The sequence below is a fragment of the Bos mutus genome, chromosome 19 (genome assembly GCF_027580195.1).
Source record: "Bos mutus isolate GX-2022 chromosome 19, NWIPB_WYAK_1.1, whole genome shotgun sequence".
NCBI classification, from domain to species: domain Eukaryota; kingdom Metazoa; phylum Chordata; class Mammalia; order Artiodactyla; family Bovidae; genus Bos; species Bos mutus.
This window is the reverse complement of record NC_091635.1, coordinates 50,957,803-50,984,198: the sequence shown is the minus strand read 5'-3', so window position 1 is coordinate 50,984,198 and position 26,396 is coordinate 50,957,803. Positions and strand designations below refer to the sequence as shown.

The following is a 26,396-nucleotide window of genomic DNA, read 5'->3' as shown; positions in this document are numbered from 1 at the left end:
TTTTTAGGGTCACAAAGAGTCAGACATGACTGAAGTGACTTAGCATGCACTCTCAGATCATTTTAGATAGAACTTAATATAGCACTCTATACAAGCAGATGCTTAATCTTGGTGATGTAGAGCTGAATTTACTTTCCTAGATGGATTTCTTTATTATCTTGAAATTTTTTGTGTGTTGACAATAGCAATTCTTCTTTTTTTAATGATTGTAGATGTGAGTGTGCAGTGCTCACAAGATATACTTCGAATGCTCCTATCGCTTCAGCCAGTTCTTCAGGATGCTATTCAGAAAAAAAGAACAGTAAGGCCTTGGGGGGTTCAAGGTCCTCTCACTTGGCAACAATTTCATAAAATGGCTGGCCGAGGCTCTTATGGTAAGTAATTTACAATCATATGTTTTGACTTATTTCATATCAGTCCTCAGTATCTTTACCGAACTTTAATAAGCACATTTATCTTCCTTAAATATTTCTGTGGCATGTGCTTGACTTAAGGCCATTGTGGTCAATCTCAGCCTTCCTTACTTTAAACATTTTCAGCATTCAGTTTACTGAATTTTCCAATCTCACTTCAGAAAGAAAAGCTTGTTTTTACGTGTTACACAGACCAGTAAGATTCTATGCTAAGAAAGAATCATACTGCCAAAATTTTCAAAAGGATTTATACACTTTTTTGTAAGTTACCATTTTACATACAAAATTGAAAAATGAAAAAGGATAATACTAGTGATAAGAGGCCCAAAGGTCTTCCTTTAAAAAAAAAAAAACATGAAATTTGCCAGTTGTGACAAGAATAACTCCCACATAGTACACAGTAGATTTGTGGTCAACTGTAATGGAAGGAACATTCAAAATATTTAAACTATCTGTTGAACATTGTCTCTAGAGGGGAAAAAATTCTCTCTGAAAGGTGAGATGTAATGGAACTTTAAAATATATTTGGAATAACAGTTCTTAGCATTGAAATCCTTGACTTTTTGCATGGTTTTAGAATGCATCATGTACAGAAGTAGTAGATTTGCTCATATTTTCCTTTTCCTCCTTTTATTAATGGGTAAATAATTTAAATTTCATTTAAAAAAAGAAAAAGATATTCGAGGCTTCCCTGATGACTCAGTGGTTAAGAATCTGCCTGCCAGTGCAGGGGACATAGGTTCTATCCCTGGTCCCTGAAGATCCCACAAGCTGCAGAGCAACTAAGCCCATAAGCTAGCACTCTAGAGCCTGTGACCTGCAACTATGGAAGTCCAGGTGCCTAGAGTCCATGCTTTGCAACAAGAGAAGCCATTGCAATGAGAAGCCTATGCACTGCAACTAGAGAGGAACTCCTGCTCGCTGCAACTAGGGAAAGCCTGTGTGCAACAGCAAAGACGCAATTCAGTCATAAAAAACAAAACCTTGATACTCAGTGAAAACTGCAGTTTAATTATAGTATTTTTAGTTTTTTTTTTTTTTCTATTTTTTAAATAGGTTTACAACGATTTAAAAAGATTTAAAATGATTTACAATGGTAGTTTCAGGTGTGCAACAAAATGATTCAGTTATACATATGTTTATTCTTTTTTAGATTCTTTTTTCATGTAGGTCATCACAGAATCTTGAGTAGGGTTATACAGTAGGTCTTTGTTGATTTTATATCGTAGTGTGTATATCACAAGCTCTCGGTTTATCCCTCCCCCTACATTTCCCCTTTAGTAACGGTAAGTTTGTTTTCAATATATGTAAGTATGTTTCTGGTTTTTGCAAATAAGTTGATTTGTATCTTTTTTTTTGTAAGTAGATTCCACAGCTTAGTAATATCATGTGATATTTGTTTTTCTTTGTCTGACTTATTTAGTATAATAATTTCTAGGTCCATGCATGTTGCTGCAAATGGCATTATTTCATTCTTTTTTATTGCTGAGTAATATTCCATTGTAGGGCTTCCCAGGTGGTGCTAGAGGTAAAGAACCTGCTTGCCAATGCAGGAGACATAATAAGAGATCTGGGTTCGATCCGTGGGTCGGGAAGGTCCCTTGGAGAAGGACATGGCAGCCTACTCTAGTATTCTTACCTGGAGAATCCTGTGGACAGAGAAGCCTGGAGGGCTATGGTCTATAGGGCCGCACAGAGTCAGACATGACTGAAGCAACTTAACACCCAGCACAGACACATACTCCATTGTATATATGTGCTGAGCTTCTCAGTAGGTCAGTGGTAGAGAATCTGCCTGCCACACAGGAGACCCAGGTTCGATCCCTGGTCAGGAAGATCCTCTGGAGAAGGAAATGGCAATCCACTCCAATATTTTTTTTTTTTTTTTTTTCTTTTTAATGCCAGTATTCTTGCCTGAAAATCTCATGGACAGAGGAGCCTGGTGGGCTACAGTCCTTAGGGTAGCAAAGAGTCAGACACGACTTAGCAGCTGAACAACAATATTTGTTCCATGTCTTCTTTATCCATTTCTTTTTCAATGGACATTTAGATTGCTTCCGTGCCTCGGCTGTTGTAAATGGTGCTGCAATGAACATTGGGGTGCATGTATCCTTTGGGATTATGATTTTCTCCAGGTACATGCCCAGGAGTGGGGTTGCTGGATCATATGGTATTTCTAAGTTTTTTAAGGAACTTCCATATTGTTCTCCATAATGGTTATACCAATTTGCATTCTCACATACAGTGTAGCAGGGTTCCCTTTTTTCCACACCCACTCCAGCATTTGTTTTTTTAGTATTTTTACATTCTTTTTAAAAGTCAAAATAGTAGACACAGAGTTCTACAACTTACTGATCAATAACATAAGAAGCTCTCTTTTTTTTTAATGGCTGCATATATTCCATTATTCTCTACACACATGATGTAATTTTTACCAGTCTACTGTTTATGGATGTATATTGTTTGCATCATTATCGTTACAACTATTTTTCTATAATGTATACAATCCCTGGCTTAAAGCATGTGTGTACTTTTTTTTTTTTTTAAGTATTACCAGATTGCTCCCTACCATAGCAGTTTAAAATCCCATCAGTAAAATGCCTGTTTCCCCCAACCTTTGCCAGTAAGGTGCTGAGTAGATGGGAGAAAATGGTGTGTTTCTTTATAGTTTGAATGGTAGAATAATACATACTGTAAGGGTAGATTTCCTGAATTCTAATCCCATCTGTGCCACTTCTTGTGTGACACTGGACAAGTTATTAACTCTTCTATTCCTGCTTTCTCACCTCTAAAATCAAGTTAATATTAGTGTCTGCCTCGTGGTTTTCATGGGGTTAAATGAGTTAATGTATGTAAAGATCTTTGAACATTACCTGGCACTTAGCACTTGCTATTAATTATTTTAAATTCTTTGCTCTTAATGAAATTGAGCATCTTTTTATGTATAAGAGGTATTTCTGGTTTTTGTGAACTTTGGTATTTCTGGGTTTTGTGAATTTTGTCCATATCCTTTGTCCATTTTTCTGTTATGATGTTGATCATTTTCTTATGGATTTATAGGTTCCCTTTCTATGGTAAGGGGATTAACCTTTTGTTATATGTGTTGCAGATCTTTTCTTCTGATTTGCTTTTAATTGTTTGGCTTTGTTAGTAGTGTTTTTTCATGCCACAATTTAAAATTTATATTGTCAGATTAATCATTTTTATTTATTAGTTTTAAATTTTATTTTTATGATTAATTTTTGCCCTTGCTGTTTCTTCATTGCTGCGTGTGGACTTTGTCTAGTTGCAGTGAGTGGGGCTACTCCCTAGTTGTGGTGTGCGGGCTTCTCATTGCTGTGGTTTCTCTTGTTACAGAGCATGGGCTCTAGGTACCCGGGCTTCAGTAGTTGTAACACATGGGCTTGTTGCCACATGGGGTGTGGAATCTTCTCAGACCAGGGATTAAACCCATGTCCCCTGCGCTGGCAGGTGGATTCTAAACTACTGGACCACCAGAGGTCCAGATCAATCAGTTTGTATATGTACAGGTTTTACATTATGCCTGCAAAGATTTTTTCTCGTCTAAATTTATTCAAAATAAAATGATAATGATACAGGTGAAAGGGATTAACAGGTACAAACTTCCAACTATAAAATAAATAAATCATGGAGATGTAATGTACACATGGGGAATGCAGTTAGTAAAATTATAACAACTTTGTGTGGTGAATAATAATAACATCTTATTTTGGTGATTACTTTATAATGTATAAAAATGTCAAATCACTATGTTGTACACCTGAAACTGATATTTTAAAAAACTCTCCGTCCCATATTTTCTTTTCTACTGATAAGTGTTTCACCCAAATTAATTTTTTTTCATTTAAGTGAAGGTATAAGTCACATGTTTCATACAGATTTTTAGTAAATTCCTAACTGTAAAAGTCTCAGCCACTGACTTTTAGGCATTTTTGTCTTTAAATAAAGACAAAGTAGTAAATATTTTTACTACTAATAATAACTTCACTAACTCTTGACATTTAAATGTTCCTCTTTTAGATCTTTTCTTAAAATATGTCTTTTCTTATTTAGGAACTGATGAATCCCCAGAACCACTGCCAATCCCCACGTTTTTGTTGGGTTATGATTTTGATTTTCTGGTGCTTTCTCCATTTGCTCTCCCTTATTGGGAGAGACTTATGCTAGAACCCTATGGATCTCAAAGAGATATAGCCTATGTTGTACTCTGTCCAGAAAATGAAGCCTTGTTAAATGGAGCCAAAAGCTTTTTTAGAGATCTTACTGCAATATATGAGGTAGGTACTTTAAAAGATCTTTTTAAAACACCTTATGATTTGCATGTTTTTATATATAAAATATACTGAACATTTCAGTTGATTGGTAAAGAATAATTATGATGTCAGGCTAGATGTTTAGTTCTTGTACCAGCCAGTTACATTCTTTACAGCTTTGACCCAGATCCTTTGTTAGATGTGTATGCCATGACTCACGGTGGAAGTTGCCATACTGAGGGGAAAACATTGTGTGCATATACATCCCATTTAAGATAATCTTTTTCTGAAAGAAAGGGTAATGTTGTTAAATGGCTAGGAAAAAAATTACATTTTTTAAAATTCTAGTCTTTTTTTTTTTTTCTATTTTTTTTTTTCTTTAATAGAAAATTATTTAATTAGTATACATGTGTTCCCCATCCTGAACCCTCCTCCCTCCTCCCTCCCCACACCATCCCTCTGGGTCGTCAGGTAGTGACTCTAGTCCTTACTTTGCTCATAGTAAAATACAGCTATGATAGGCCTCTCTAAGACTCATTTTATTTCTGAAATTCTTGGCTGGTCTTTTAAGTTATAATTCTTATGTTGTATCGACCATTGAGTGCAATGATTATAAATTTTAAGTACTCTGGAACATAAAGTCTTCATTTTATAGTCATTCCTGAGTATCCTGAGTGTATTGATTCTAGGACCCCTTGCAGATACCCCAATCTATGGATGCCCAGTCTCTTATAGAAAATGTCATAGTATTTGCATATAATCAAAACACATCCTCACTTATACTTTAAATCATCTCTAGATTACTTACAGTATCTAATGCTATGTAAGTAGTTGCAGATGCGGGGAATTCAAGTTTTGCTTTTTGAAACTTTTGATTTTTTTTTTTTTTTTTAAATATTTTTGATCCATGGTTGGTTGGTTGAATCTGTGGTTGTAGAACCTAAGGATATGAAGGACTTATGGTATTTTCCTTCTCCTACAAATACTTGGAAGTCTAGTCTTTAAAATTTCTTTTACAATCTGAATCATTATTTTGTGCCAGTTTAATTCCTCATTAATATTCTGCTTAATAATTGCAAGATATCTGTAGTGTGTTTTATAAAAGTAAGTGTTTCCAAAGAGTGTTACTTAGAACACTAGCCCTGCAAAATCTTCCGAGAAAAAAATTCCATAGTTAGATAGGCTTGGGGAGACATTGTGTATCTATTTACCTTTTAGAGATTTATTATACATGTTAGATAATTAAAGCCTTTGAAATTCTTACAGTAAAGAAATTCTTTGTCATAAGTTTTCAGTAACCCAGTGTTGCAAACCTATTTGAAATTGGACTTCGTATAACAAACCATAGTGACCAGCAGAATTAGAGGCAGAGCTGGATATTTGTATTTATATACATGATTTGAAATAGTTATACGACTTAAAATGGCTGCAGATCTGTACTCAGTTACTTCTGTATTCTGCAAGTTTTTGTTATTTGAAGTACGTGGTTTTGGTGCTATTATTATCTAGGTGTTTTATTTCATTGGAGATAACTTTGATAGAAATTTAATGGATTTCTAATGTAAAAAGCATGAAGACTTATGGCACTGTTTCACCCTTGATATTTTTATTCCAAATGTTAATTCTAAATGATAAAGCTTATTTTTCAAATAGCTTCAGTGCTTTATTTTATCATATGTACTAAAAAAAACTATAGCAAATTCACTAATTCTGATTTCTGTATATATGTTTATAGTGTTGTCGATTGGGTCAACATAGACCTATTTCTCGATTATTGACGGATGGGATCATGAGAGTTGGATCTACTGCATCAAAGAAACTATCAGAAAAGTTGGTAGCAGAATGGTTTTCTCAGGCAGCTGATGGTAACAGTGAAGCATTTTCTAAACTAAAGCTTTATGCACAAGTCTGCAGATATGACCTAGGTATTGAATTTATATTTATTTTTAGCCAATTTTAGCAAAGTATGATGCAGTCCACCAACGTTTTTTGTAAATAATATTTTAATGAAACACAGCCATTCATTTATTTACAGGTTGTCTGGGCCTCCTCTTGTGCTATTAATATTAAAATCAGAGCTAAGTAGTTGTGACAGAGACTGTGTAACTTGCAAAGCCAAAAATATTTACTATCTGATCCTTTACAGAAGAAACTTTGATCACTGCAATAGGGCTCCTTTCAAGTAGGAAGATATGTGTTTTTTGTTTATTAACATTAAGATTCTTGATTTGTTAATGGTTTAGGGATAAAAACAACTTGTAGTTTCCTCTACAATATCAAGAGATAGTTCTTTGTTGGAATTAAGAAAATGACAGTTATTGAGACTTGTTTTTAAAACCCTTAATTAAATATCAATGGACTTACTTTAGACTTAATCGAAAGAGACACAGAACCAAAACATTGAACCTCATTAGACATTCCTATCATTTGAACTCCATAATTTGAACCCCTCTGTTTTATATTGAATTAGTCCCCAATATAGTCACTTTTCAATTTGTGGCCAGGGAACTCTTTGAATGGTTTAATGAAAATTTGCTGGATATTTCATAGAAATCATTTTTTTTATTTTGTATCTGTTGGTTTTTCAATTGAAAGTGGTTTTCAATTCCATTCAGAATTCATTTTTTTCACTTTCTAGGGGGAATAGTAAGCTAGTGTGCGCTACACTGTTGGCAGGCAACTTAGGGAGAGGGTAATTAGTATCCACTAGTTATTATTCACATAGTAACTAAAGAACCAGTTAGTGAAATAAAGAATTAAATATCCTGCTTGTTTTTATTTTCTTTAGGTCCTTATCTTGCTTCCCAGCCATTGGACAGCTCTTTACTTTCCCAGCCAAATTTAGTTGCCCCTACAAGTCAGTCTTTGATTACACCACCTCAGATGACAAGTACTGGAAATGCTAATACTCCATCTGCCACCCTAGCGTCTACAGTGAGCAGCACTATGACAATGTCTTCAGGTGTTGCCATGTCTTCTTCAGTTGCCACAGCTAACTCAACCTTGACTACAACTTCAACTTCATCTTCGTTGTCCTCCAGCTTGAATAGTGGAATGTCATCAAATAAACTACCTTCATTTCCACCTTTTGGCACTATGAACAGTAGTGCTGCGGGATCCATGTCTACACAAGCAAGTACAGTTCCGAATAGCCAGCTAGGAGGGCAACCTCCATCAGCTCTACAAACAGCTGGCATTTCTGGAGAGTCGTCTTCAGTTCCCACTCAGCCACATCCTGATGTGTCTGAAAGGTATCTTTAAATATACTAATTTCGCAGAAATATAAATACATGCCGCTTCTATCTGAATAAGAATATAGAAGAGCCTTTGATCTTACCCTTGAAATTTTAGTTTTTAATGTTGAATATTTTACCTATAAAATTATGATGAAGACTCTTGGTAAAGTCTTTGTCATAGAATCTCAGAGTGGAAATGAAGACCTTGAAAACTGTCTAGTCCAGTTGTCCTGTGATGTTTGAGTCTATTCTGTGACATAATTGTCAAGTTGAGTTGCCTGTGCAAATCACTAGTGATTTATAAGTCACTATTGAATGACCCTGTTCAGAGGCATAAGAGTTGTACCAGGGTTTGAATCTTTGCTCTGTCGTTTACTGGCTATCACTTTAGGAAAGTTACCTAACCTTTTTGAGCTGGTGTTTTCTTATCCGGAAAGTGGGAGCAGAAGGATATAATGTACATTGTGTGCCTCAGAAAATGCTTCCAATCACATTTGTTATTTATAACAACAACAACAATGATGATGACAGCTCTGTTCTTTTTATGAAGAAGATATTCCCTTTTGATTTATAGGTTAGGTTAGCCTGAGCCTGGTTATATCTTTCAGCTCCCAGTTGCAGTTTTCCCCAAAGTTAGAAATGTGATTAAAAACAAACTCTTAATTACCCAGCTAGATCCTTCCATCTTTAATATCTATAATAGATTTGGAGTTTTAAAAACTCATACCGCCATCAAAGAATGAAGCTTAATCACCAGTGAAGTTATGAAGTATGAAATGAATGTGTATTTTCTAAAAAGGTAGTAGACCACTGACTAAGTCTGGAAAACTGGTTTCTTTTTGGTCTAGCTCTGCCTCTAGACAGCCTTGTGATCTTGGGCAGCTCATTTAACTTAACTTTTGTCTCAGTTTTAGCACATAAGCACTACACTGTCTGACATTTCCTATACTCTGTGGTTTTAAGAATTCTGTTTCTTTTAATTGCAAACCTCTTAATGCCAAAGGTCTTTGTACACCATGAAATTGTGTACATTTATGATTCTCTTTGGAATGGTGTCCCTCATTTTTAGAGAGGCTCTCGATAGCACCCCACCCCCAAAGTGGGGAGAGGATAAGAACCTCCTTTGATGCTATTTTAAGAAGGTGGAGTACAGATTTTTCCCTAACTGTCTTATTTCTACTTCAAATTTTAGCACAATGGATCGAGACAAAGTGGGCATTCCCACAGATGGTGATTCACATGCAATCACTTATCCACCTGCAATTGTTGTTTATATAATTGACCCTTTTACATATGAAAATAAAGATGAGAGCACTAATTCTTCTAATGTATGGACTTTGGGGTTACTTCGATGTTTTCTGGAAATGGTCCAGACTCTTCCTCCTCATATTAAGAATACTGTTTCTGTACAGGTAAGAATGATAAATGTTACAAGTTTATTTAAAACAATTTGGTCCTGATAGTTCACAGCTACTATTCTATATCTAGATTGATTCTCTAAAAGCCAGATTTATTGACTTCATTTTAAATGATATTAGAAATCTTAGAGAGTTTATAAAAGATAAACTTGCAGTCATACTACAGTAATAATGGAGAATAAAAAGATTGCATTAAGTAGGGTAAATGTTTCTCCTGTGTTACTTTTATATGAACTAATTTTTAAATTCATTGGCTTAAATAAGAAAATCAAGAATGGTCTGAAATAAGCTAGAGTTCTAAATAAGACTGGTTATAAAGTAAAAGTAGAGAAAAACTAACCACACATTAAGTTGTATGAAAAGAATTGGAATTATTTCTTTATAGACTGCAATAGGACTGTGGCAGTATTAATATAGCTGCTACGTAGAAATGTCTAAAGATTTTTATATAACTCATTAGTATAATTGAGTATTTATTAAAAATCTATATACTAGATAAGAAAGTATAATTCTTTATTATTTTACTTAGGTTCTGTTTAAATTTTCTAAAAAATTTTTTAGAGTTTTAAACCTACTATTCTTTTTTTATCTCTTCTTAAAAGTTTAACGTTTGTACTATTTGCCTTTAATTCTTAGATTGTTCCCTGTCAGTACCTGTTGCAACCTGTGAAGCATGAAGATAGACAAATCTATACCCAGCATTTAAAATCTCTGGCTTTTTCGGCCTTTACCCAGTGTCGGAGACCACTTCCAACATCAACCAATGTGAAAACATTGACTGGTTTTGGTCCAGGTTTAGCCATGGAAACAGCTCTTAAAAGTCCTGATGTATGTTTTCCATAACCAAAGTTATTAAATGACTACTTTGTATGATTTTATGCAAAACTAAGTGCAGGTTTCTTTTTAGTTCTTATTTTCCAGTTATCTTGTAATGGGTTTTTATTTTCAATAAAAAGTTTTTCTGCACTTGTATGGTGCCATAGTAACTTAACGTTTTATTCTACAGAGACCAGAGTGTATTCGACTTTACACACCTCCTTTTATCCTGGCTCCAGTGAAGGATAAACAAACAGAGCTAGGAGAAACCTTTGGGGAACCTGGACAGAAATATAATGTTCTTTTCGTGGGCTACTGTTTATCACATGATCAAAGATGGATTCTTGCATCTTGCACAGATCTATATGGAGAACTTTTAGAAACTTGTATCATTAACATTGATGTCCCAAACAGGTATTTTATTTTCTTAAATGTATCATTATATAAAGTCTTGGGATTATGGGTACATTTCATTTCTTTTATAGTGAATATTTATATTATATAAGGGAATTAATAATTTTGATTAATCTATTAAATAGACAAAAGAGATTAAAGCCCCTAAATTGTATATAATAAACCTTGAGGTAATGATTTTAGCCTAACAAATTTTGAAACATGGGACTAGAAGGTCATTTGCAATTTAAAATCCAGTAAAGCATCCTAGAACATTTATTTTTCTCAGGTACCATCTAAGATACAGTCCCTAATAAACTGAATTAACTTTATTCACTGAGAATTTGGGGCTTCTCTGGTGGCTCAGTGGTAAAGAAATCCACCTGTCAATGCAGGAGACGTAGGTTTGATCCCTGGGTGAGGAAGATCCCCTGGGAAATGAAATGGCTCCCAACTCCAGTATTGTTGCCTGGGAAATCCCTGGAATGGAGGAACCTGGCAGCTACAGTCCAGAAGGTCACAGAAGAGTCAGATATGACTTAGTGACTAAACAAAAAACAATTAAAAATTTTACTATTTAAATATTAGAGTGTCTTCTGAAAATGGTGGCCCTCTTTAGAATTCTTCTTGATAGTAGTTAGGTATCATGACTAGTTATTCATGAAGGCTGTGACTAATAGTTTACAACAGATGAACCTTGTATTGAGTTATCACTTAATAGACATACTGATACCATATTTCAAAGCTAGTGAACATTGCTTAAGAGAACGTGAAAAGTCCATGAAATAACTTTTGATCTTTCAGTTTTGGTTCTCTCCTTTATTTTCTTCTTTCTTTTATAAACAGTCTGTAGTTCTAAGGTCAGAAATTGGTTGTATGCAAAAAAAATTGATTATTTGGGTATAGTGGCGCTGAAGAAACAGATATAGAAATATTGATCTATGAAGGATGAGAATGAGAATAGAGAAATAATAATACTACCTTCCCAATACAGAGATAGTATATTGCCATTTTACTGAAAGTAAAAGTGAGATGATGGTTAAGAGGTCCAGTGCTAGAGTCATAGAGATCTGGATTCAAATCCAAATCCTGGCTTATTGGCTGTGTGATCTTGAGAAAATTACTTTACCCAACTGAGCTATAGCTTACTTTTCTGTAAAATCAGGAGGATAATTTTATCTGCCTTATAAGGGTTTTTAGGATGAAATGAGGTGTTACATATAAGTTAGTTAGGCTGCTGCTTGGTACATAGTAAGTACTCAACAAATGATAGCTACTATTGCTCTCCAGAGAGTGTTTATGTACTTGGCCTAATAAAGGACATGCATGCAGAAAACAGCTTTGTTTGTTCTGAGAAGTATGGGGGAATTTGTTCGATATTTTTCTTTTTTTTTTTTTTTTTTTTTTTTGACATTTTTCAATTTAATGTATGAAGCAGAGGTTGGCAAACTCCAGTTTTGGGGCCATATCTGGCCACACTTATTTGTGTAACTGTTGTCTGTTTCATGCTGCAGCAGCAGAGTTGAGTTGTTGCAGAAGAGTTTTGATGGCCTGCAAAGCTTAAAATATTGGCTCTTTAAAGAATGAGCTTGCCAGTCTCTGGTGTAGAGCACTGTTTTTGATGAATTTTGATAATTTGTGAATAGTTTTTTAATTTTAAGTATATATTTTAGCATGTATTAAACAAAATGTAAACTAGCATACCAAACCTGTAATTTTATATGTATTCTTATTTAGGAGTTGTGAAAAAATGTCAAGCATTAAAATGAAGGAACCAATTTTTCACAAATTCGAGCTCTTTTGAAATGTCATCATTGGAATTTTAGAAATATTTATGACTGTCTCTATTCCATACAACAGAGCTCGTCGGAAAAAAGGGTCTGCTAGAAGATTTGGTCTACAGAAACTTTGGGAATGGTGCTTAGGACTTGTACAGATGAGTTCATTGCCATGGAGAGTTGTAATTGGCCGTCTAGGAAGGATTGGTCATGGAGAATTAAAAGGTAAATTTTTGTTTTTATTTTTTAATACTTAAATTTCTGTTTTATGTTAATTCATATACTATTCAAAGCATATCTAGGAATAGGTACTGAATAAAATGCAAAAGGTAATAAAAACCTAGTATTCTGTTGTCTAGCGCCCAAATGGCCTAACTCAAATTTTAAGAGAACTTACTGCAATTTTATATAAGTGCTATTACTGCTATTCTTGTCATCTTCCAGTTTTATCCCCTTTCTGCTTATTAGTCAACTCATCCTATATTCAGTACATACTGTTATCAGCATATATTGAAGTTAGGGGGTAAAAGATGTTGAGACATATCAGTAATAGACTTTTGACTTGATGACTCTTGAGGAGTACATTAATTTCAAAACCATTATGTTTTAACTTTTGTTCTCTAGGTTGGTAACAGTGCTTTTACTTTGGATATTATTATTATTATTATTTACTGTTGATACCCACAGATTGGAGCTGTTTGCTGAGTCGTCGAAACCTGCAGTCTCTAAGTAAAAGGCTGAAAGACATGTGTAGAATGTGTGGTATATCTGCTGCAGACTCTCCTAGCATTCTCAGTGCTTGCTTGGTAGCAATGGAACCCCAAGGCTCTTTTGTTATCATGCCAGGTTAGCTATCTTTAGTTTATGTCAGATTTAATTCTTATGTACTTAAGTTTCTAAGTATTACGTAAAATTGATTCTTCATTCATTAAAAGAAAAAAATACCTTTCATTTTCTTTTCAGATTCTGTGTCAACTGGTTCTGTATTCGGAAGAAGCTCCACTCTAAACATGCAGACGTCTCAGCTTAATACCCCACAGGATATATCATGTACTCATATACTTGTGTTTCCAACTTCTGCTTCTGTGCAAGTAGCTTCAGCTACTTATACCACCGAAAATTTAGACTTAGCTTTCAATCCCAACAATGGTAAGTGAATTGTTCTCTGAAAAGTGAAAGTGAAGTCGCTCAGTCGTGTCCTACTCTTTGCAACCCCATGGACTGTATTCCACCAGGCTCCTCCATCCATGGGATTCTCCAGGCAAGAGTACTGGAGTGGGTTCTCATTTCCTTCTCCAGGGGATCTTCCTGACCCAGGGATCAAGCCTGGGTTTCCTGCATTGTAGGCAGACGCTTTATCATCTGAGCCACCAGGGAAGTCAAATTGTTCTCTAGAGGTTTGCAGATATAAAATAAATCTGGGTGATTCTGACTGATTATAGATTGGATAATGCCTCCCAAAGCATCTGTGTCCTGTATATGTTCCTGAAACCTGTGATTGTTAACATTATATGCATGTGCTTGCAGATCTGAGTAAAGCTCTAAGATGGAGAGATTACTCTTGCTTATGCAGCTGGGCCTGAAACGCAGTCTTATATATCCATAGAAGAGAAATTTGACTGTACACAAAAGAGGAGAGGACCGTGTAGTGGGAACAGAGGAAAGCAGAGTCAGAAATGACTGCTGCTGACTTTGAAGATGGAGGAAAGAGCATGAGCCAAGGCAAATAGGAATAGATGTTGGAAAAGACATGGAAACAGATTTTTCTCCTGGAGCCTTGAGGGAGAGCACACCCCTGCCTATACCTAGATTTTTGGCCTAATGACTAGCATTTTGATTTCAACCCAGTAAAACTGAATTTAGACTTCTCACCTCCAGAACTGGAAGAAAATAATGTTTGTTGTTTAAACATGTTTTTGGAAATTTGTTAAACTGCTACAGGAGACTAATACCATTCTTCTGCTTTATTGATATCAGAACTAATGCTGTGAATTACCCCATAAATGTTTACTTATTTTTTGAGTGATTAATTAATTTGGCTACACTGAGTCTTGCTCATAGCATATGGACTCTTAGTTGTGGCATTTGGGAATCTAGTTTCCTGGGAGTCAGACTCAGACTCCCTGCATTGGGAATTCAGTCTTAGTCACTGGACCACCAGGGAAGTCCCTGATGTTTACTTAGGTTAAAAGGCAGCATTGGTCATAAAATATTTGTACAGTTTATGTACATACTGTTGAGTTACCTGTATGTAAACTTTGCAGGTCATTTTATATTCTTTTCTATTTTGATTTACCAAAAGAGTATAGTAATTTATAACTTTTCTAGATGTACTTGTATAGATTGCATTTTAGTACAAGAGAAAATAAGTGATGTTCCATTGTTGCTCTGAGTTACCTTAGAACATGGCACATCTCTAAAGTCAAAAGTATGCGTAATAATTATTCTCCTCTTTTAATGTGTATACAGTAACTTGAGTATTTTAATAATAAAGAATTAAGGAATTTATTCTGACTAGTCTCATTTTAAATACATTTTCATTCCCAGCATTTGTGTTAGTTTCCTGTTGCTATTTGTAACAAATTACCACATTCTTATTGGCCTAAAACAACACACATTTATTTTCCTACAGTTCTGGAAGTCAGAAGTCCAAAATTATTCTTACTGGGCTATAAATACAAAGTCAAGGTATCTACAGGGTTGATTCTTTCTAGAGGCTCTAAGGGAGAATCTGTTTCCTTGTCTTTGACAACTTCTAGAGACCATGTACATCTCTTGCTCATGGTCCCTTTTTTCATCTTCAGTGCCAGCAAGATAATACAGTCACATCTTCAGTGACTCTAAGCTTACTTTAACCCTCTTATTAGGACCCCTTTGGTTACATTGGACCCACTTGGATAATCCAGAAAAATCTCCCCATCTCAAGACCTTTAGTTTGATCACATCTGCAGAGTTCTTTATCGTAACATATTCAAGGTTTCTGGAATTAGGATGTGGGCATTTTGGGGAGGGACCATTATTCAAAGCAGTCTCATGTTTATTTATGCATAGTTGATTATTTGGCACATGGTAGACATTCACTAAATGTTGATTACATTAACTCATTTTGGTTAAGATCCATTGTTTTAATCCTTTCTTGTAAATGACTGTGGGATATGAAAAAGGGAATATTTAATTTTTTCTTCCTTCTTCATAGATGGAGCAGATGGAATGGGTATCTTTGATTTATTAGACACAGGAGATGATCTTGACCCTGATATCATTAATATCCTTCCTGCATCTCCAACGGGTTCTCCTGTTCATTCTCCAGGATCTCATTACCCCCATGGCGGTGATGCTGGCAAGGTAACCCTGTTATAAATTCAGTTTATCTAAATGTCATTCATTAACTTAGTAATGGATTATATCAATGAGAGAGAACACTTTTTTCCCTTGAAAATTAGCAAGAAAATTAAAACAGTCCATTCATGTACTTCTACCACAGAGAGTTGTACATTATTAAGAGGGTCTCTAAGGTTCTTCTTTCTCTGACTTTGTATTTTCTAGACTACTTGGCATTAATCCTTCTTTTAGTTTTCCTGCCACTTCACCATAGCTTCTATGTAGAAATAGGATTAGATTATCTGAAAAACAGGATATGACTCTAAGAGCTGCCATTCATATCAGAGCTGTGGACAAGGAACATAAAGGAAATACTGATTTTCCCATAAAAATAGAAAAAACACCGACCCCTCCCCTTTTTATTTTTACCACTTACAGAAACATTTTGTCTTATCCTTCTGTTTGAACTCAAAACTATTTGAGCTTCATTTGAATAATATTATTTGAATGAAATTATATATATAGTGGTTATTTAATTATTGTAATATGCATATGTTTACATATGTTTAAAGAAGGATCTTTGTTTGACCTTACTTTGCATCCTTTCCTTTTTCTTTTTTAAGTGGAAAGAAATGAAATGATGGAAAAAAACAAATAAGGAAAAGCACCAATAATCATACCAGTTTAATAGAACCAGTTTTGTGGGATCTTAGTTCCCAGATCAGGACTGAAACTGCATCCTTGGCAGAGAAAGCATTGAGTCCTAGCCACTGGACCATCAGGGAATTCCCTTAGCAGCTTTTTAATTGCATTGTTCCTTTACCATAGTTTGTTCTCACTGCTGTTCAGTTCCTAAGTCATGTCCAATTCTTTGCAGTCCCATGGACCACGGCATGCCAGGCTCCTGGGTTCTTCACTATCTCCTGAGTTTGTTCAAATTTATGTCCATTGAGTCAGCAGTACTATCTAGTTTGTTACATATTCCCCAAATATTGGACACTTAAATCTTTTATTTTTTTCTGTTGTAGGTAATAATTGCAGTGAACATTTCCTGTTGATATATCAGTTTTCTTTTTATCTGTTTCCTTAAAATAAATAGCAAAGAATGTGTTAACTAGTCTAAAGGATCTGAGCATTGCCATAATGCCTTCCAAATGACTCTTAATTGCATTTTATAGATAGTGCTACATGAACAAAGATAAATTCAGTCCACCTTTTGGATTGGGATATGATCATGAATTAGTTGAGAGGGTATTAGGAAATAAGTTAGAAAGTTCATTGAATGTTTTGTACTTTTGAGTCAGCTACAAAGATTTATACACACACTCACATGCTGAACATGTGCTTGGCATAATAATACAAACTTGTTAAAATAGTATATTTTCTTAAAACTCTTAAAATTCATTTATTTAATGCTATTACTAATTATGATACATAGCAAATTGATTTTTTAAAATATCCAGTATTTTTTAAATTGAAGTAATTAGATAATGAGACTGATAGTAAAAAACCATTCTGTATTTATAGCTATTATAGTAAATGAATTAACATATTTTTAATTTTGTCTTTTTAAGGGTCAAGGTACTGATCGACTACTTTCAACAGAATCTCATGATGAAGTAACTAATATTCTTCAGCAACCATTGGCCCTTGGTTACTTTGTATCAACTGCCAAAGCGGGTCCCTTACCTGACTGGTTCTGGTCAGCATGTCCTCAAGCACAATATCAGTGTCCCCTTTTTCTTAAGGTATTGCTCTTATTTTTTTTCTGGCCAGTTCCTGAGTGATGCTGATTGACCACTTAAGTCCTAAGAAGTATGGAAGTGATGTTTTGAAGTCTTTAGCTTTTGTCTGAGGTCTTAAATGCATTATCACATATAACTCTCTAGATAAAATAACAAAGAGAATAATTATGAAACAATTCTAATTCTTAAATTTATATTAAGTTTAAACTTTTAAATAACTTTAAATGGACTATCTGAGACCCTTGCTCTTAATTATTTTTAGCTGCACATTTAGAGTTTAGAGCTAGAAGAAACCTTGTATTAAAATACCTTTAACCTTTTCATTTTCTCAGTGAGCATGTTAAAAGTTCAGAAAAAATCATTTGTCCAAAGTCATAAATTGGTAGTAGACTTGATTAAAACTGGATCTTTTAATGATTATGTAATGTTATTCTTTGAATTATATCATAGTATACTCCTATTATGCATCATTATTTTGAGAACTAAAGGATTCATAATCTTTGTAAAAATGTTTACTATTTAGGTGCATTTCCCTACCTCCTTAAAAAAGCTTGCTAGCTTTGTGTAAATTGCTGTGTTAAAACTATTGAGTGGTTTTCAAGTAATGGTATTCTCAGACCCATAGTGACTTATTTTATCAAAACAAATTAATTTTCAAGTGATACAACAAGGTGGAGATAAATTATAAAATGGTAAAATGAAATGTGAAAGCTCTATCTAGAGTTTGTTCCTGCTGCTACTACTACTTTTCCAAAATAACAAATGCAGATCTGATTTCACTTACTCTTGTATGAACCCACCAGAAGTAGACTGGTTTATTCCATAAATTATGCTAACTTAAGTACTTGCCAACTGATTTTTATTTGTAGGATGAAAGTTGAATAGTATATACTTTCGTTTTTTAGGATTATATTTAGTGGGTACTTGAATCAGTAAGCTTGTTGCTGTCTTTTAAGCCTGTTACTATTAAATCTGAATCCCTTGGCTCACATATCATTGAGTCAGTCACATTTTGATTAAACAGTGAATTTCTGTAGCACATTCATGAAGAATACAAGAGCTGTTGATCTGAATTGACTGTTAGTGAGATAATATATTTAGAGAGTGTTGGCCAAGGTAATAGTTTTAGCATAAGACTTTTCTACCCCTTCCAGTGTATGTGTAGTGGTCTTGTGTCTCATTACAAGAACGTGTTCCCAGGGGGATTTCTGCACTTCTGTAGTAATCCTTGGAGTTTCTACAAAACAAAGGGTTCTTTGCTCCTTTAGGAAGTGCTCCATGTGCTTTCTGCTCTCTTTTGTTATTACCATACACATTAAAAGCTCTGAAAAACAGCAGCAAATAATAGTGTTTCACAGAACATGTTTTTAAGAAACACCACTTTATAAGAAGTCCAAGGGACTATCCAGATTCTTTTCTACTCAATATTTATTTGCAGAGAGGATAGTGTAAAGTGGGCATTCACCCTCAGATACAGTGTAACAAGATTAGGACTTCTGGTCTGAATTACCAGGTAAGGCATAACTTACCATAATTTTGTTCACCTTTTTTTTTTCATACATTCCATTTTATTTCTATACCATAGGCAATAAAATCATTTGGTATGTTTCTCTTGTCTTGGGAAAAAAAGGTTACCTAGATGATTAAAAAAATCTTTTTATCATTGAAATTAGAGCACTGCTACTAATTACATTCATTTATTTGTTATAATCTGCCATATGAAAGACTTTTGCTTATAACTCATAAATCAAGGGCCCATGGGCAGTTGAAACATATTTTTGGTTATATTTCTAAATACACAACACAAAATTTTACACGTATTATTGCAATTGTAGAGGAGAGCGCATCTCAATATAAAATAGTACCTTTTATAGTCGTACACCGAATGAGATCTGTCAAGAGTTTCTGCAGTCAGTACTATGTCTTTTCATAGCTTAACACTATTATATATTTTGACTTACAAACAAAACAGTTCACTTTCTTTAATTGAAATGTGAAGAAGAGTACCACATTCCTTTCTTTTACTCTTGATTGCCATACCTAAGTGAGTGTATGAGTTGTTACTAAGCCTCCACTATGAAATGGGATGGGCAAAAAATGCATCTGTGCACTGTATTACCTAAGGTGCTCAGTCAGTCAGTCAGTTCAGTTGCTCAGTCGTGTCCAACCCTTTGCGACCCCATGGACTGCAGCACGCCAGGCCTCCCTGTCCATCAACAACTCCCGGAGCTTGTCAAACTCACGTCCATCGAGTTGGGAGATGCCATCCAACCATCTCATCCTCTGTTGTCATCTTCTATGCCTTCAGTCTTTCCCAGCCTCAAAGTCTTTTCCAGTGAGTCAGTTCTTCGCATCAGGTGGCCAAAGTACTGGAGCTTCTGCTTCAGCATCAGTCCTCCCAATGAATATTCAGGACTGATCTCCTTTAGGATGGACTGGTTTGATCTCCTTGCAGTCCAAGGGACTCTCCAGAGTCTTCCCCAACCCCATAGTTCAAAAGCATCAATTATTCAGCGCTCAGCTTTCTTTATGGTCCAACTCTCACATCCATACACGACTACTGGAAAAACCATAGCTTTGACTAGATGGACCTTTGTCGGCAAAGTAATGTCTCTGCTTTTTAATATGCTGTCTAGGTTGGTCATAACTTTTCTTCCAAGGAGGAAGCGTCTTAATTTCATGGCTTCAGTCACCATCTACAGTGATTTTGGAGCCCAAGAAAGTAAAGTCTGTCATTGTTTCCATTGTTTCCCCATCTATTTGCCATAAGGTGATGGGACGGGATGCCATGAACTTCATTTTTTGAGTGTTGAGTTTTAAGCCAACTTTTTGACTCTCCTCTTTCACCTTAATCAAGAGGCTCTTCAGTTCCTTTTCACTTTCTCCCATAAGGGTGGTGTCATCTGCATATTTGAGGTTATTGATATTTCTCCTGGCAGTCTTGATTTCTTGCTTGTGCTTCATCCAGCCACTGAAAGTAGCTCTGCTTAAGATTTATAGCTTTATAGGTAAAATATTTGCATATGCTTACTTCTGGCACTTCAGGCTTCCCAGGTGGCTTTAGTTGTAAAGAACCCACCTGCCAGTGCAGGAGACATAAGAGATGTTGGTTCGATCCTTGAATTGGGAAGATCCCCTGAAGGAGGCCATGGCAATCCACTCCAGTATTCTTGCCTGGAAAATTCGCTGTGGACGGAGGAGCCTGGCGGGCTATGGTCTGCAGGGTCGCAAGGAGTCACACACTGAAGCTACTTAGCACAGTACTTTTTTCAGCGCTAGACCTAGGTTAATTTGCATAGTCTATGTTACATAGAGACTATACTCAGGTTTATCAGTTTTGTTCTTTCTTAAATGTTTACTTTACACATCTAGGCAGGTTATACATAGAAAATAGTTAAAAATCCTTTTTGTAGGATTATTATGTGGCCTAAAAAGCAATGAAACTGAAAAAATTTTGTTATGCACTTAAAAATTATATAATGAATTAAACAAGAAGAATAGCCATGTTTATAGTGGCTCCCATTCATTACATAAGTCTAAAATATATTTCATCAAGGAGGAGACCTTGGGAAAATAAGGTAAAGCCAACAGATTTTTTTCCATGTGGCTGACCGATTATCTGTTACTTTGTAGGCCTCTTTGCACCTCCACGTGCCTTCAGTGCAATCTGACGAGCTGCTTCACAGTAAACACTCCCACCCACTTGACTCAAATCAGACTTCAGATGTCCTCAGGTACAGTTCTTTTTACCATTAAGCTTGGAAGGAATTATCATGTTGATCCTTTCATATTTTTGTCCTTTTGGGCAGTAGTTTACAGTTGTGTTACCTTTGGATCTCTAGTTGAATTGTCATTCAGAATGAGTGCTTTCCTTTCTAATACATGTAATCTACCTCTGAGAACATTTTAATGAAAATCAGTTTTCTTTAACCTCCCCAAGACCCTCTGTTTCATACTTTAACTTTTTTTCTGTGTATGACTTTTAATCTTATATGCCATCTTCGAATTTGCTTCCAAAATTTACAATGTAGGTACATACATGACTGACTTAGTTTACTTGCTTTTCAGGTTTGTTTTGGAACAGTACAATGCACTCTCCTGGCTAACCTGTGACCCTGCAATCCAGGACAGACGCTCATGTCTCCCAATTCATTTTGTGGTGCTGAATCAGTTATATAACTTTATCATGAATATGCTGTGATCTTCATTTGATGGAACTGTGCAAGAAAAGAACAAGGAAAAAGATTTTGCTGCAACATTAAGTTACAGTTATCTTCTCAGTGAAAGTCATTTGTGATGGGGTCTAATTCTTATTACTTCAACAAATATTGTTTTGACTTGGGGGGAGGGGCGATAACCCTGTTATTTTTCATTGACTATACTGAACTCTTTAGGATGATGACTGATCATACACAACGTATTATAACATTTTCGTAGCAAAATTAACCTTTTTTTTTCCAGTCACAGTATTTGTGAAAAGTAATGAGCCATAGTACCCAGTCATGTTAAATGAATATTAAAAGCATGGAGAAGGAAACATGAGGAACAATGAATTTCAACATATGGCTTCAGAACATCAAGATGTTCTTGTATTGGATTATAGTATCTAGTATTCAAAAATGCCTGCATCTCTTATTTATTGTAAGTTTTTAAATGTATAAATTGTCTTATATTTCTTAACCTCTTTTATAAAAATTTTCCTAGAAGGTTTATACTGCCTTCTTGCTTTAAAGCAATTGGTCTAAAATATATGTAATCGTCTTAATTAAAAAGTTGCAGTAGGGTTGCTTTTAGAGTATTATTTTTTTGTAAGGGGGTGGGTGGGACAGTAAATTTGTATTGTCTTGATGTACAGTTTAATGGGGATAGAGGGGAAATAATGTCCATACCATTGTGTGTGGAGGATTTACAGCTAAGCTGTAGTTGCAGAGTACATGTACAGTAATGAAGTTCACTGTGTTTATAAATTGAAAAGGTACCGGGTCTTACAACATTTTATATCGATCACACCTTTACAGAATAACATGATGGCAATATACAAGTGATATTGTTAGGTGGTTTAACTTAGAATAAAAATGAGAATTCTTCAGTTATATTTTGTACTATGGTTTAGGGCTATGACTAATATTTCAGGCCATTTCCAGTGAAAGAAACTTAGTTTTACAAGAAAAACATTTGCTACTGAATGCTTAAACTAATTTTGGTGTTTAATGTTACATGCTTAAAATTTTTTGTTTGATTTAACAGTGGCACATCTAGGCATGGGAGTATTATTAATTATGAAAATTATCTTCAGGATCTGCTATAGGTTGAAATTTAGCCCAGCTCTAGGCATTTTACAAATTATTTTAAGAGCAGTCACTCTTGATTGTTTGACTTTTTTTTTTTAATTAAAGATTGGGAATGTGTGTGAGAGTATGCATATGTATGGGTGTGTGTGTGCAATCAAACTGTGGTGTAAATAGATTCTCAGTGAATTCTGGTATTCAGACTATTCCACTAGTTAAAGAACCATTTTCTAAACTTAACCTGTTTCCTTTTGCCTTTTTTATTTATTTAATTTTCTTGGTTTGGAGATGGCAGTCCCAAACACCAGAGTCTGTACTTTTCTATAACACAGCTCAGAAAAGGCAGGGCATATGCCAAGGAGGTTCTCACCTCCCTAAAGAAGGGACTTGAATTTTAGGGACTTTAATTCACCCCTTCCTTCAATGCAGCTTTCCCTCTTCTTGTTTGCACATGCCAAGAAAACTGCTTTTATGCAGCCTTTATCCCCTTAAAAAATCCTTTCTACAGTGCTGCTCACAAGAGAGTCCAAGTTAGCCTCCTACCTGTGTAGCTGACTTGAATTCACAGTCGCCAAGTCTACCTGTCTTTCTTGGAAGCAGTCTAGCTAAATTCTGAATTTGTATGTTCACTAATTCTCTACAAGGACAAAATGGATTGTATTTACAAAACTGTAATTTGGTATGTTTTGTTATTTTTTTTTTAAACTGAAACTTGTTTTGTAAATACTATATGCTTAGCTTAAATATCACTTTCTTATGAAAAATACAACTTCTTCAGATTGTGTATATTAAAACATTAGCAAGTCTTGTTTTTCCTATAGAGAAAACACAATTGGTAACAAAGGTTTTCAATCATTTGTTCAAAATTATAATGCAATCCCAGTGGTCAGCCTATTTTGAAGTGAAAATTTAAAGGTCACATCTGTGCATTTGTTCTTAAATTATGCTAACACACTACAGATTATGTTGGCATGTTTTGTTCTGTACTTAAAAAAATACTTGTCTGAGATTTGAGGGGAAAGATGCTTATTTGAAATTTGTATTAAAATGGTATTCTTTTTTATATATTTTATTATCTCAGTAGTGACTCTTTAAAAAATATACTCTCAGTTGTTTAAAATCACTAATCTATAGTAACCACACCTCAGTTTGAAAACATATTTTTAAAAAATTATTCCCTGACAGTTTCTTTTATATGGAGCCATAAGAAAGGAACCCATTACATGATTCCTTTTTATCTGGGAATCAAGGAATAGTTCCCAAATATATAGGATTTACTGATAAGATTTTTTTCTTCCCTTCATATATAAATTCACACTCAAATGGAAAATTATTAAATAGCCATTCGAAAAGGTCAGGAAACTTGTTTCAGGAAAAAAAAAAAAAAAAAAAAATTAAGCCCTTTGTGCAGGATGATGGATCTGACTTACTAGTGTAGTCACAGACAAGTTTTGTTTAAATAGGTAAGCAAAGTAATATACTTTATACCAGTTGATCACCAACACCATGACTTCTTTGTTACAGTGCTAATGTCTGTTTTTTGTGCAGTTATCCATTACAAAGTGGGGTGGGAGTTGAGTATTTTGGCATTTTAAAGGATTAGTTATATAATGTCTGCTTCCAGCCAGTGAGAAACATCTAGCCATACCTTTCTTATGCAAGCCATTCAGTTATCAGGACTGTGAATTAACACTGTATGAATAAATTTCTGTACACCTTATTGTTTGGCCACAAGGCCACCAAGTGTACTTATATGTAATCCTTAAATTTTAAAGTAGCTGTAATTTTTAAATCTTTCTAACTTTTCTTAAACCACTAAAAATTAAGCTCTTACTACTTAGTCAACTATCCTCAGCTGTATTCGTACTCAATTGTCAGTATGGCACAGATTACTGTATTTAAATATTCTCCTTTCGTCTTCATATTTACCTTCTGAGGTAATTTTTTAACTTAATGTGTTACTACAAAGATTTGCAGATCTTTAATCAAGCACTATGTTAATACTGTAATATCAAAATACTATGTTGCGTTATTTAAAATGTTCAAATTGAATACATTAAAATGAAGTTTTTAAATGCTGTTGCATCATATAATTTGCTACTCATCCACTATGGCATCACGTATCAGTCTATTAATACATTTAATGTTTCATGAGTGATGTTTTGGTCTGGGTTTCCTTTAAGACTTTAGTTTGTCTAAATTAAGGAAAAATGTTTTTGACATAAAATTCTTTTGCTTCCCTGCAACCCTCAAAAAAATATGCTAGAAAATCTTAACCATTCAGTTTTTCTTGATGTTTTAATGGGCCCAGAACTGTGGTTTAAATTTTTATATATGTGTTTTCTTTTTTGTGGAGTATTAATTTAAAACTGGATTTGGGACCTAAAATACTCCTCAGGTTGATGTATTCATGAAGTTTTAAAATAGCTTTAGTTTTCAGAGTAAACTGGATTTGTGGACCTTAAAGTTACTGAGTTTAAACTATAAATTGTAATGTCATTACTGGACATGTCAGCATCAACTCTCTCAAAATAGCTTGGTCACTTTATGAAGGGGCGTTTTAAAGTTGTTTAGCAGTGACATTTAATATGGTCCAATTGCTTTTTTTTTTTTTTTAACGTGACAAAAAAAGAATAAGGAACAAACACTATTGCTGCCGAATGCCATAACACTGAGTTGTACAAATTGTGATTGAGGAAATGAAAAGGTTTATACTTTTTAAAAAAAAAAACAAAAACAAAAAAAACTTCAAATGGAATAAATTATTCATGAAGCCTTCATTGTGGTGTCTCATTCTCTTGAAAATATTTCCATCTTAAATTCATGTTAAAAGTGGTAGTGGTATTTTTATGTCACTTATAAATGAAAAGGGGCAATCCAAAAACTGATGAGCTTTTAATTTCTTTGAAGTATTTTGCTTTGTAAAAGATTTTAATCATACATCAGTGTATACTATACAGGAAAATTGTATTTATACGTATAAATTCCTTTTAGGCTGATCAGTTTCATATTAGTTTTCTAGTCTAGACAAGTTACCTTGAAATACTGAAAGCTTAGTTCTGTACTATAAAAAATCGCCTAAGTGTTATTGAAACATAAAGTAGGTGGGTGGGAGGTCTGTTGGTTTGTTTTTGGTTTTTTGCAGCACAGAATGGTTTGTGGGATCTTAGTTCCCAGACAAGGGATTGAACCTAGGCTTTCAGTAGTAAAAACGTGGAGTCCCAACCACAGGACTACCAGAGAATTTCCAGAGAAGTGTTGTTCACATATAAACAACCAATTGAAAAATAGCTCTGCCGATTTTGTTTAAGCAGCTGTTCAAAGTATTTTTGTCCAAACTTAAGCTGAGTAAGGACAAATCCCAAAATTGTGCTCATTTTAAAATTGGTGGTCATTTCTGACAGCAGAAGTAAAAAAAGAATCCTTTAAAAAGGTGTGAATGTCATTGGAATTTCTAAATTTTTTTTCTGTCAAGAGAAGACAAAAAAATTATAAATATATATTTTTATTACATCTGGTCATTCTCTACCTTTAAACACAATTTAGCAATCAGTTCAATTCAGTCACTTAACGTGTCTGACTTTGCAACCCATAGACTGTGGCACACCAGGCTTCCCTGTCCTTCACCAACTCCTGGAGCTTGCTCAAACTCATACCGTCGAGTTGGAGATGTCATCCAACCATCTCATCCTCTTGTTGTCCCCTTCTCCTCCT

General features: G+C 34.6%; 1 protein-coding gene across 1 annotated transcript in view; it reads left to right on the top strand.

The window, feature by feature from the left end:
• Nucleotides 1-25,460, top strand: part of MED13 (mediator complex subunit 13) — a 97,185-nt gene extending 71,725 nt beyond the window's left edge. Inside the window, exons 17-30 of the mRNA XM_070390561.1 lie at nucleotides 213-374; nucleotides 4,488-4,711; nucleotides 6,423-6,612; nucleotides 7,476-7,938; nucleotides 9,116-9,335; nucleotides 9,978-10,169; nucleotides 10,348-10,571; nucleotides 12,411-12,553; nucleotides 13,016-13,174; nucleotides 13,292-13,477; nucleotides 15,525-15,673; nucleotides 17,224-17,397; nucleotides 21,028-21,128; nucleotides 21,463-25,460. Coding sequence (XP_070246662.1) covers nucleotides 213-374; nucleotides 4,488-4,711; nucleotides 6,423-6,612; nucleotides 7,476-7,938; nucleotides 9,116-9,335; nucleotides 9,978-10,169; nucleotides 10,348-10,571; nucleotides 12,411-12,553; nucleotides 13,016-13,174; nucleotides 13,292-13,477; nucleotides 15,525-15,673; nucleotides 17,224-17,397; nucleotides 21,028-21,128; nucleotides 21,463-21,595 — 2,720 coding nt within the window. The 3' untranslated portion in view covers nucleotides 21,596-25,460. The remainder of the gene's footprint in view (nucleotides 1-212; nucleotides 375-4,487; nucleotides 4,712-6,422; nucleotides 6,613-7,475; nucleotides 7,939-9,115; nucleotides 9,336-9,977; nucleotides 10,170-10,347; nucleotides 10,572-12,410; nucleotides 12,554-13,015; nucleotides 13,175-13,291; nucleotides 13,478-15,524; nucleotides 15,674-17,223; nucleotides 17,398-21,027; nucleotides 21,129-21,462) is intronic.
• The last annotated feature ends 936 nt before the right edge of the window (nucleotides 25,461-26,396 follow it).